The sequence below is a fragment of the Nestor notabilis genome, unplaced genomic scaffold (genome assembly GCF_000696875.1).
Source record: "Nestor notabilis isolate BGI_N333 unplaced genomic scaffold, ASM69687v1 scaffold5974, whole genome shotgun sequence".
Classification (NCBI taxonomy): Eukaryota; Metazoa; Chordata; class Aves; order Psittaciformes; family Psittacidae; genus Nestor; species Nestor notabilis.
In genome coordinates this window covers 70,041-81,773 of record NW_009925069.1, presented here as the reverse complement: position 1 = coordinate 81,773, position 11,733 = coordinate 70,041, and the positions used below count along the sequence as shown (strand labels likewise).

The window sequence follows — 11,733 nt, the reverse complement described above, 5'->3', positions numbered from 1 at the left end:
AGAAGCTGTGTGCTCCCAGAGGAGGCAGGATCAGCCCATTGGAAGGAATGTTCTTGCAAACACCTTCCCTCCAGCAGAACCAGCCTCCCTATGGAACACCTCCGTGAAGCTCCAGGCTTCCTTGCAGGTCTCCAGTTCCTTTCTTACAGCAGAATAGTTCAAGTCTGAGGCTGCCCTGCATATCACCCCATCAATACATACATCTGTCTGTCAAGAATGACTTCAACAAAAGACTGACAGGCATAATTATGAGAATTAATGGCCTTCAGCAACTATCCATGTTTCTGCAGCGTGGTGGTAGGGGAACAGCAAGCCAAAGGCTGGTAGAAGCAGAGTTTCCAGGCTTGGATCATGTACAGTGTATGTATTTTATTTCCCTTCAGCAAGGAGCACTTTGCTCAGAGCTGACAGAACTATTGTTTTGTTTTTATAGTCATAGGATTGCCCTAAGTATGAAATACGTGTCCCTGCCAGCCCTCAAACACACCCTGCACAGAGACACGGGGCTTCAGCTGAAAATCTCTGCTGGGAAAAGGCAAGAAGCAACATAAAAGAACATAAAAGTCTAATAAATGAAGGTGGATTCTGTGGTGGTCTCGTGCAACAGGAGGGGACAAAATCTCTGAGGAAAGAAAAAGAAATTCAGGAGTTCATTATTTTTGGCCGGACTTGTGCACATTTTGCTTATCAAGAGATCGTCACAGGGAGGAGATGATTTTATTGCCGCATTAAGGTTCCCTCCCTCCTCAGTTATCCCGATGCCAGGCTGCCTCCCTGCAGCCTCAGGGGCCTCTTTATGGGATTATGCTTCAGCTTCTTTTTTTATTTCTTTTTTTTTTTCCTGGGTGGGTTATTTTTAACAGGCAGATTTGCCCAGTTCACCGCGTGTGGTCAGTGCTGCTCCGGGTACTGCTGCCCCCTGCAAGTCAGTCCAAGCTGTGATCCCATGAACATTAAAGCTGTGATAAGCAGCCCTGCAGCCCCCTGTGCCCGCATCACAGCACTGGGATGCAAAATGAGGTGGTTACCTGGGCTGAGCTGGTCCCCAGGAGAAGGCGCTGTGTAGGCTGGGGTCTGCCCATGGTGGTTGTGCCCTCAGTTCCCTCCTGCCCTGCCTGGAGCCTGTAGACGTGGGGCACCACCAGTGCAGCTGGTGCTGGGGATGGAGGTGCTGATTTCTCCGTTAAACCAGTTACCACGTCATAACCTGGATGTCTTGAGCATTCCTGAGCACAGACTCCCGGATGATGCATTGCCAGGAGGTGACTTAAGAGCTGGGACTTTGCTCCTGGTGCAAAGCATGAGTAAAGAGCTGAGCCCAGAGGAGCTTCTCTGGCCTCTATCGCACAGCTTTTCAGGGGGAAGCAGTTGTGAGATACAAATCCCTTCTGCAATTCCAACCTGTCACCCCTTGCTCTGTTTTTCAGGGCCCTGTGTTAAGCAGAAGCTGCTGAGAGATGGTATTAAATATGAGAGGAGAAACCCGTCAGCCAGGGACAGGATCTCTGGCAAAGTGATCCACCTGGGGCATAGTGAAGGTAGAATTGTGTTACCCCACATGCTCTGCACAAGATCTACACCCTGTCCTGCTGCAGGGCTCTGCAGGGGTTATTTGGAGGCTGTGCTTCCACAGCCATCCTGCCGCTAATGAAGATGCGCCATGGCTTCCAATGAGCTCTGCAAAACTGTGGAGATGGGAGGAAGATGAGAGCTGCCTAAGTAACTGTTCAGCTTTTCCCACTAGGAAGTGGGAAAAATGCTGTTTAAGAGCAGTTTATCCATGTGAAAACCAGCTTCCAGCGATGCTGCCAAGGTCAATGGGAGCTGCTGAGCTGGTGCTCTGCTGTGAGCCACAGCTGGATCCCACACATGTTTTTCCAGGCATGCAGAAGACCCTGGATTGATGGAGCACAACAGCCCTCTCCTCCCTGGTCTCTCCAGGGATAAATCCCACTGTCCACCCATGTGCTTGCTCCTCACTTACAGAAAACCATGGGCTTTCTCCAGGCCAAACAAGATCCACACATGTATGAAACCTGGGTAGGGATTTAATGAATGCAGGTTTGTGCATGGGGCCTTGTGGTGTTCACCTTGGTCACCACCCTTTGGCCAGCCACTGGGACATCATACGTGGGGAGCAGGGTCTGGGGGGTCCATTCTCCTGTATGAAATCCCAGAGAAGAACATGGACCTGACCCAGGGTGAGTGCTGCAAGGAGGACATCTCTTCCTAGCACCAGTCTGAGGGTCTGCTCCAGTGCAGGGCTGGGGGTCACTGAATGTGCTGCTCCACCAGCAGGGACCCGGCTGCTCTAGGCATCACCCTCATGGCTCCTCCTTGCCTGGCTTCTCCTGGGGCACCAAGTGGGTGTTCTACTCATGAATGAGTCCTTACAAGTTCCCCGCTGCCTGGCCCAGCAGGGCAGGAGGAGTCGCTCTCCCAGCATGGGTGGGATGCTGAGTCTCCAAGCCCTCTCCTTTGCTCTGCAGTTTATGTGTTGCCTCTCATCCTGCTCACTGTTAGCTCTCCTCGGAGGTAGTGTTGTGGGAAGCAGAGCAGTTCTCTGGTTCCTTCGTGATCCCTGCTGAGCACTGCTCCACTTTGACTTTCTTTCTTCCTCTCATTGACTTCTTAGCTCCTGCAAAAGCAAGATTGCTGCAGGAGTTACCCACAGAGCAATGGATTTACATGTATGAGCACAGCATGGCCTCATCCCAAAATAGGGGCTGCACAGGAGGAAGCAAAGCTCGGCAAAGGAAAGGTGAAGAGAAACCCCTCTCACACGTGAGATGCCTGGGGGAGACTGTTGTGAGCCTGGAAGCAGAAACAACATGGGAAGCAGAAATAGGCAGAGAACTAACCTGGTGCAGGGGGTATCTGAGAGGGTACCTGGACCAGCGGGATGCATTTCTTGGATTTTTCCCATTCCAGCGTGGTACATAGCACACACCACATGCTGGGAGAGGGGTTCTGCCTTTCCATCACCCCATTCCTGCCACAACTGCATCCTGCCCTCACTCGGGACATCCCTGGCCATAGTCCCCAGGGGTCAGATGGTGCTGTGCTCCCCAGGGCAGCTTCCTCCCCCTTGCTCTGAGTAGCTGGTTTTGCAGAGCAAATCCTCTTCACAGCCAGCTCTCACACAGTGATGTTCCCTGAGCGAACAGGTACCTCTGAAGGCCAGGCATGGAGCAAGGGGCAGCACTGGCCTGTTAAACAATTTCCCTTTGTGCTTAAGCAACAGCTCTCTCTGCATTTATAACTGGGTCAACGCTTCCCTATCTTTAGCCATGGTCCAGAAGGGGTTATAGTGGGGTATTTCTGACAGAGCAACTCTCAAGGCTTGACATTTACACTGACTTATCCTTGCCCTTATCAGAAGCAGCGTTCTGCTTATTCACCTGTAGGAAACACGGGTACAGCACATTCCTCTGTCAGCAGGGGAACCTCCATGGCTGCACTGGAAGATCAACAGTGTTGGCAGAAACCTTTCTCTGAATGTCAATATCTCACCCCTGGGAATGTGGCCTTCTCCAGTCACCTCCTCCCTGACCAGCTAAACAAACATGATGGACTTAGCCCTGTTAGCTTAGGTGCTCAGGAGTGCTCTCCTGGCCTCCCTGCCCAGGATTCCCTGGCTAACCATAAGCAGGAGCTCCTTAGGCCAAAGCTTGGTGTGCCCTTGGCAGAGGAAAACTCCCATCTCCACTGCAGGGAGGAGAGTTTGTGCCCTCAGGTGTTCCTCACAGCAGCAGAAGTTGTAGCCCTGAGCTGCTGCCATAAGGAACTCCTTCTGCCCACCTTTTGTCCAGGGATCATGTCCTCTTTTTCTCTTCTTCTGCAGTGCATAAGCTTTGTCTTTGGTGCAGAAATATTTCCCATCAACCTGGGTTTCTTGTAGGACATCATCTTCATATGGGGCAGCCACCTACATCAACGAGAAGAGCAGTCAGTCTGCAAACTACCTTGGCTTTCACAGGGAGCTGATGGCCTGGCTACACTGCTGGGGACCTTTGTGACCATTGCTATGGAGTGGTGACAAATGCTGTTGTTCATAAACCCTCCTGGCTTGCTGGAAAGGCTGGTATCTCTATCCCTCAGCAACAAGTTAGGTAACAGTTGGGAATGGGGCTTGGCACCTTGTGTAGGAAAAGCCATCACCCTCTGGAGTGAGCTCGGGCAGGGACAGCCGGTCTTACACCTCTTGGACCCAGCAGCCTAAGCTGATGGCTGAGGAGGGCAAACAAACCTCACTGTCCGTCGTGTCTGGCTCATCGGATTCCTGCTTCCCAGACTCAGCATCATTGTCATCTAAGGAAACACAACAGGAAGGGGTTTTGGCTGGCAGGAGGCCCCACAAGCTCACGAGCAGACCCATTGAGGCAGAAAACAGATTCAGCAATAAACTGTGTCGCAAAGCAGAAGGACCACAAGCTGCGTGGCTTGAAATGAATGTCTATGGCAGATCCAACAGGACTCTGTTGGGGAACCAGCTTACAACAAAGCTGTATGCATAGGACTTTGCTACCTTAAGGTCGTAAGTGCTGCCCCAAAGTCTGTGGCTATGTGCAGGTCGGGAAGCTGAGGGGTATTTAAAATCCCAGACTGCACCTTCCCATTGGACACTTAAGTAGGGAGAAGTGTGTCTTGGTGAAGAGGCCAAACGGACAATCCGGTGCCGGTCTGTGGCTGTTGGCAGGGAATGTGTGTGGAGGAGCAGAGGAAGGAGAGGCAGGGAGCTGCTTCCCTACCCAGCAGAAGGGTTTTGCCGCAGGCTGCTCAACCCCTGACACGTACCTGCACGCACCAGACACCACCCGACCTCTGCACAGAGCGAAGCTGCGCAGGGACCGAGCCGTGCTGCTGGCATCACCCTGCCTGCACCCGCAGCAACACACCCGCACTGGCCATGGAGGGCAGGAAGGGCTGGGGACAGAGCTGTGCTCCCTTCCAAGGGCATTCCAGGATCTCAATACTTCCTGCTCCAGACACCCAGGTCTAGCCGGGGTGGGATTGTTGGTGGAGCATCCTCCCTTGCTGCCCCTGCCCAGGCAGGAGAGCAGACCCTGCTGCATTCAGGCCCTCCTAGAGTCCTTGATCCCATCCTCTCTTTATCCTTGGGAGGGTTAAGGTTCACTAGAAAGTGCAGAAGTATTTGTGGATGGTTTCCTGGGCATTGTGTCAACCTTAAGGTGAGAACTGAAGAAAGCCCTGTATTCCCACACCCAGAATGTAATCAGCTGAAATTCTTCTGCTATGATGCTATCTCCTGAGCATGTAAATCACAGAGGACTCCCTGCTCCGCTGTTCCCAAACCACCCCGACACGCCCAGACCAACTAATCCAGGCGAGCTCAACTTTCTGGCCAAGCCAGTAAGGCTGGAATGGAGCAGCTCTGGGCAGACGTGCTTCCTGCTCCGATCCCGATGGCTGCTGCCTCCCTCCCACCCACCTGGGCAAACCTGGCACCCGCATCCTGCAGTGGTCAGGCAGGGAGAAAGCGTGATGCATCCCCAGACTGAGGGCACTGCTGATTTTGGGAATGGAAAGGGCTCTTATGGAGGAGGGAGGCAAGCATCCTGCCTTACCTGCTGGTAAGGTACTAGCATCCCTCACTCTATGCTCAAGTCTACATCCTGTGCCAGCACAGGGCATGCTTTGGAGCAAGTTGGAACAGACAGAGATGGTTTTTCCACCACTAGTCCTGCAAACCTCTTCATTTTCCCCATCTCTAGGGTGATTTCTGAGCTTCTGCTTCCCTGAGAGGGGTGGGTAATGCTGGAGCAGCAATGTTGTCCTGTCACAGCTCACTATGGAGTGAGTTTTGCCAATGGGTCGGTGCTAAACTGATGTCTTTAGCTCCTGGAGAACTCTGCCACCCAGCAGCCAAGTACAGGGTGCTCTGCAGGGTTTGTAGAGGCACCCATGGGAGGCTCCTAGTCTGTGCTGGACAGAGACTTCTCTGGAACAGACAGGTTATTTTCTCCCTATAGATACTGAGCCTGAATTTTGGGCATCCCTAGTGTTGAAAATTGAGCCCTTTAGGATGGAAATGTGAACCCTGAAGTTCCCAAAAGAGCTGGGAGCCATGAGCACTGGGGTCCCGTGCTGGTCAGCCACTGCTTCGGTCCATGGGGGTTGCAGGTGCGTGCAGAGCCCAGCACAGAGCTCCGGGCTGTGAGATACCATCACCCAAATGCTCTTGCTTTCTCAGATGTCACGTTTGCCTGGGGCTTTTTTACCTCCTTCTCCCTTCTGTGTGCTGACATCCAGTCTCACCCTGGTCTCTGGAGGGGCCTCTGGGTCGCTCAGCGTGGAGCTGTTTGTCGGATGTGCCCGTGCGAGCTGTAGGATACAGGATGCAAATGCTGCCTTGGCCAGTAGGAGGAAAGGGCCATCCCCAGCCCCTACTGTGACACCGATGGGGGTGAGCATGGCAGAGGTGTTCCATGCACTGGTGGTGCCCAGCACATCTCCTGTACCAACCGGTGGGATGGGGCATAGGCAATGCCTGTCCTCAGACCTGGATGGAAACCCCGCGGGCACTGGAGGGGAGGTGGGAATGGGAGCCAGGTCTGAGTGACTGTGGCTTTGCCATGTGCAAATACATCCCTTTTGGCTTCACACATGCAGCAAAGCCACTCTCCCATGGGACATTAATGGTCACAACAGTGCCAGCACCAGTGCCAGACACCCTGGGGAAGGGAAGGGGTCACAGTTGATGCCAATATGAGCTGTACTCACCACAGCTGCATCTTCCTCATCCTCCTCCTCCTCCTCACCAGCACCAGGCAGTGGCCGGGTGGCATTGGGCCAGTGGTGGTGGGGGAAGCACAAGTCATCCGGCTCTGCCCCATGTCTGCCATGGGGACCATGGGCTGCTGGCACAACGGGGCTGTCTCTGGGGCTCCGTGGCTCCTGGGGGTGAGCCCAGCCCCTTCCCCTGCCACGGCCAGAGTCTGACAGATCCAGTGGTGTGTCTGCACCATCGTCCCTTGCTGCCTTCGCCTTTTCTCGCAGCTCAGAGCTGTCCTGGCTCAGCCAAAGCTCCTTCTCTTCCTTCCCATCTGCAGCATCCTCCAGGAAGGACCTTTCTTCCTTGCATCCTGGTGTGACGCTTGGCCATGGGGAGAGGGGCCGCTCCTCAGGTGGGAGCTTTGTGTCTCCATCTGCCCACGGGCCTGGCTGGCACTGCTGCATGAGGAGATGCTGCAGCCGGTCCCTGTGCCTGAGGAGGTGCAGCTTCTCCTCGAGGTGCTGGTCCCTCACGTACACCATGGTGGCCGGGAGCTTCAGCAGGGCTGCGTGGTCTTCCCAGCCATCGCGTGGCCGTGTCCTGCCATCAGCATCTTTGGCTCTGAGCAAGTGGCTGGAGAAGCTGCTGCCATCCCGGTCGGCAGAGGCATAGTCACTTGCCAGCCCCAACTGGTGCAGGGAAAGGTGCTTGTGGAGCAGGCAGAGCTGCTCTCTCCGGGTGATGAGTTTGAGGTTTTCATAGGATGGAACAGCCTTGGGGGAGCCTGGTTTAGTTGCTGATAAATAACTACGAGAAGCAGGAAGAAAATAATCACATTAATTAGAGAATTTCCATGCAATTTCCCAGCTCCTGCAGGTGATGTGCATGGTCTCTTCTGCTCTTTCTGTGCCCTGTTGCCTGTTACAGCTGAAGGCATCACGCTTGTCTTTGGATGCTGTGCTGGGGAGGAGGGTCCTGGTGGCCATGGGGCTCAGGCAGTTGGCAGCAGGAAGGTATCACCATCCCACCATCCAACAGTGCTCTCCTGCCCCTGGGCCATGGCAGCTCCAGGCAGGGAAATGAGCAAGCGGGGGGATGCAGTGACCACTCACCTCAGCACTGCTGTCGAGAAGTCACTTCTCAATCCATCCCTTAAAGCCAGAAGCATCTTAAGAACCCCTCCATTGGCCTTTCTTAATACCTTGGTGGGCCTGAAAACCTCTAGGACAGAGGAACAGCCCACCCTGCCCTAACCCACTCCATGGAAGATTTTGAAGCCATGCTAAGAAGGTCATTATGGTGCATGAACCTGCCCTGCAAACCCAGTCCCTGCTATTGCTGCTTATTTGGCAGCTTCCGTGTGTGCGAGCTCTCCCTGGGAATGCTCGGCAGAACTAATCCCACTCTGGGAAACGCGCTGTCTCCAGGTAAACTCACTGGCTTTGCTCAGCCCTCTGTGCTCCTGAAAGCAATGGAGAGGATGAGGATAAGCCTGGGGCCGTGCTGAGCCCTGCAGAAAAGCCCATTAGAATAGATAAGGAAGGATTGCTGCCTCCAGTAAGGCAAGTCCTCTCCTCCCGGCTGGAAGTGAGGGCACCCAGTTCGCTTTATGGGTCTGACCAAGCTGGAGAAACTGATCTTGTTGGGCTGGATTCCAGTCATTTTTTACTGGTGTCAATTGGGAGACCCCCCCACCCCTTTCCTGAGGCTGTAGGATGAGTCTGGAGAAGAAGGTGGGCAGATACAGTGAATACCAGCCACCTTATCACAGTCTGCCCAGTGGGACTGCTGCAATGGGCCATGGACCAAGCCCCACCATGACCCACGAGCAGGTAACTCACGCCTCAAGGCTGGGGCTGTGCTCGCGCTCCGGAGGGAGAGGAGTCTTCCTGGCCGGTGGGGACACAGCGGCCCTTGAAGGACTTCTTTCCAGGAGGCAGGACCTGGAGCCGGGTCTCACCAGGGCGATGGTTCCATGCAGCTGGTTGGAGATCCTCTGGGATGCCTGTGGCAGAAGGGAGAGAGTCCAGTGAGCTGTTCTGCTGTGCACGTGGCTATGGGGAGCCCCACCGAGTGCACTGGTGTGACCAAGACAATCAGCTCCGATGGGCTCGGTTTGATACAGTTCTGGTCAAAAGCTCATCCGTATTTGTACTGGTTTTCCCAGGAAATTTCCCCTCTGTGTTTTCTATTGGGATCTACAGTAGGCTTTATTTTCTGGCTGCACTGATTTGTAGCCCAGGAGGTCTTGTGCTTCCTCTCAAGTCAAGCCATGATTAGGTGGCTTAATCAAGATAAGACCCTGCAAATTCCCTGGCCCCTAGTCAGGGCACTGGGCTGCATTCATGCAAGCTCCTGGCATGCACTGATTCGATGGGTATGTTTCCAGTGATGTACCTGGCTGTGAGGCCAGGACACCACCTTCTCCATCTGCTGTCATGAAAGGCTCAGCACATGTTCTGACTTGACTTTCCCCTGCCCACCTGGAGATGTCACCAACCCTTCCTGCAATCCCTATTAATTATCCTCAGAGCCAGCCTGCAGCCTTACCAAAACCCCTTTTCACCTGCTCTTTTAAGAGTTCTGAGGAGTTCAGGTAAGCAAAGCCTGTGCCAAAACAGAAGCATCTATGTGGGAGTATATGTGGGCTTGAGTTCCCACGAACAGGGCTCCAGGTCCTGCAGTCTCATTTCCCAGTGCCCAATATCACTGCATCACTCAGCATCCCTCAGCTGACACACAGTTTGTGTTTTAAAGGCACAGCAGGCTTGCATCAATGCACAAAATGACAACCACTGCGTGCCAGGCCCTCTGAAAATACCAATATTCATGATGCTGCAGGTGGAGAGACATCTGCACTGCTCCTGGGCAGGGCTGCTGTGGTGTATTTGTTCTTAGTACCCACAACTCCCACAGTTTACATGTTCTCCAGGCTTTTCCAACACTCGCAACGCTCCAGCTTCTTGCTTACCCAGTTAAAGGAGAGCTGACTCTATAACTGAGGATAAGCCAAATGTGGCTCAGCACAACTTCCCCAGCTCCTTCACTTGGAGCTTTGCCCAGCAAGACATCCAGGAGAGGAACCAGACCGATGGGCAGAGTACTCTAGGATGCTACATGTGTTGTCATGGAGGATAAACACAAGAACAAAGACACACTCACAGCAGGGACAGGCGCGTGTGCCAAACACCAAATGCTTTGCCTGTGAGTGGCAACTTGTGCAGAGAGGATGTGTTTTTGGTAGGTGCCCTCCTTGTCTCTGGCAACACCAAACTGCCCAAGTGTGGCTGATTGTTTCACCCCTAAGCTGTCCCAGCCTCTTGATGCAGTTCAGATGACCACAGTGGTAGGGAGAAGGCCTGAGGACATCAGGCTACCTCCAACACTCACCACTTCTGCGAGGCTGACTTCTTGGAGGAAGGTGCCTGGGGAAGTCCTGCTGCTCGGAGAACTTCTCTGGCTCCTCTGCCCTGCTGGCTTTTCTGCAAGAAAGACACAACCAACCACAGTGATCGTCCCACAGGGCTCTGCAGGCTCCCTACTGCATCCTGGAGCATCCCAGCTTCCAAAGGATGCCACTGGCTGGTACCAACCATCTGTTGAAGATTTCGAGCCAAAATCTCCATGTGGCTCAAGCCAGCATCTGACTGAATATACCCTCCGTTTTGTGACAGCAAGGGAACAACATGGTCTCTGCATGAAGTGGGTGGTGGGTCCACCCCTGTGCAGCACTCGCAGTGAGAGCACCCAAGCACTCTTACTCTAACACAGAGCAGCGTGTTTCTCCCTTGACATGCATTTCCCCCCACTAGCCAGTCTGCCCAGGGCAGTGTCCATCTTAGTTGCCATCAGCTTGGTCTTTGCTCTCCAGACCCCTTCCCAGAGCAGCTTTGCACCACGGCTCAGTTACTCTTCCCATCCCCAGGTCCCTTATGGGTGGCAGGAGCCAGCAGCACTCACCTTCTTCCAGCTCGAGGCCTGGAACATCGTGGTGGGCTTCTTCTGCTCCCCTGTGAGCTGCTTTCTCAGTGCTGGCGTTCCTGCTCACTGGGGACAGTAATGCCAGTGGGGAGCTGGGGGTGGAGCTGCTTTCTCTGGAGGTGACCCCTGGGGGCTTTGTCCCGTCCCTGTTGAAAGCAGGACATGAATGAAGGAGAAGGGGCAGGAGAAGGAAAGTTTGAGAGCCACTGTGTTAGGACCTCTGAGTTCTAGAGCCTGATATATAACTATACATATATATATGTATGTGGATATACCGGATCCTCAGACTCACCTCCTTCCACTGCAGGTTACTGCTAGCTCAGCTGCAGTCTGGAGCATGGGACAGAGCCAGCATGACTGCTCAAGGTCTGATTTCCCCACTTGGCCGTGGGTAACGTCTCAGGAAGCTGTGACATTGGGAAAGCCAAAACCCAACTGTGGCTATTGCAAAAGCTCTGTGGGAACCTGTAAGTCCCTGGCTGGGCTTTCAGCCTGGTTTCAGCATGGGGATGTGGTGGCTGTCCCCCTTAACCATATCCAGCTGGTGGGGTTGATGCTCTTATTCCCTACAAGAGAGTCTCGGAGACGCTCGCTTATGCCACAGACCAAGCCCTGGCTGGACCCTGATGCTGACACTTGGGTGTATGGCTGGAAATCTTCCTATCCAGCAGCCCAGGGAAGGGCAGAACAGAGAAGGAATGCTCGATGCTCAGCAAACCCAGTCCAACCGACAGCTCTGAAACTCCTCAGGCTTTGGGAACAATTAGGGAGTAAAAGTGAGAATTCCTCTTTAAGTGGATGGTGCTTCTGTTCTCCAAAGAAAACACATTTCTAAACTAATCCCTCCGTGCTAATTCCTCTGGACTTTAAACCCTTAAGAAATGAGCTGATTTGTATATACTGGCCAGCCTGGCAGGTTACTTGCCTTTCAGCACAGTGCTCTGCTGGGATATGAACCTGTTGGTACAGATCACTTCTTCCTCTTAACCCCATCTCAGTCCCTGCATGTCACTCTC

At 53.6% G+C, this 11,733-nt stretch overlaps 1 protein-coding gene across 1 annotated transcript in view; it reads right to left on the bottom strand.

The window, feature by feature from the left end:
* Positions 1-2,519: 2,519 nt before the first annotated feature.
* The window catches only part of RBBP8NL (RBBP8 N-terminal like), a 13,570-nt gene continuing 4,356 nt past the window's right edge, over positions 2,520-11,733 (bottom strand). Inside the window, exons 6-13 of the mRNA XM_010012875.1 lie at positions 10,697-10,863; positions 10,127-10,218; positions 8,578-8,741; positions 6,736-7,543; positions 6,243-6,345; positions 4,250-4,311; positions 3,802-3,928; positions 2,520-2,638 (exon numbers count right to left, since the gene is read on the bottom strand). Of these exons, the coding sequence (XP_010011177.1) occupies positions 2,520-2,638; positions 3,802-3,928; positions 4,250-4,311; positions 6,243-6,345; positions 6,736-7,543; positions 8,578-8,741; positions 10,127-10,218; positions 10,697-10,863 (1,642 nt within the window). The remainder of the gene's footprint in view (positions 2,639-3,801; positions 3,929-4,249; positions 4,312-6,242; positions 6,346-6,735; positions 7,544-8,577; positions 8,742-10,126; positions 10,219-10,696; positions 10,864-11,733) is intronic.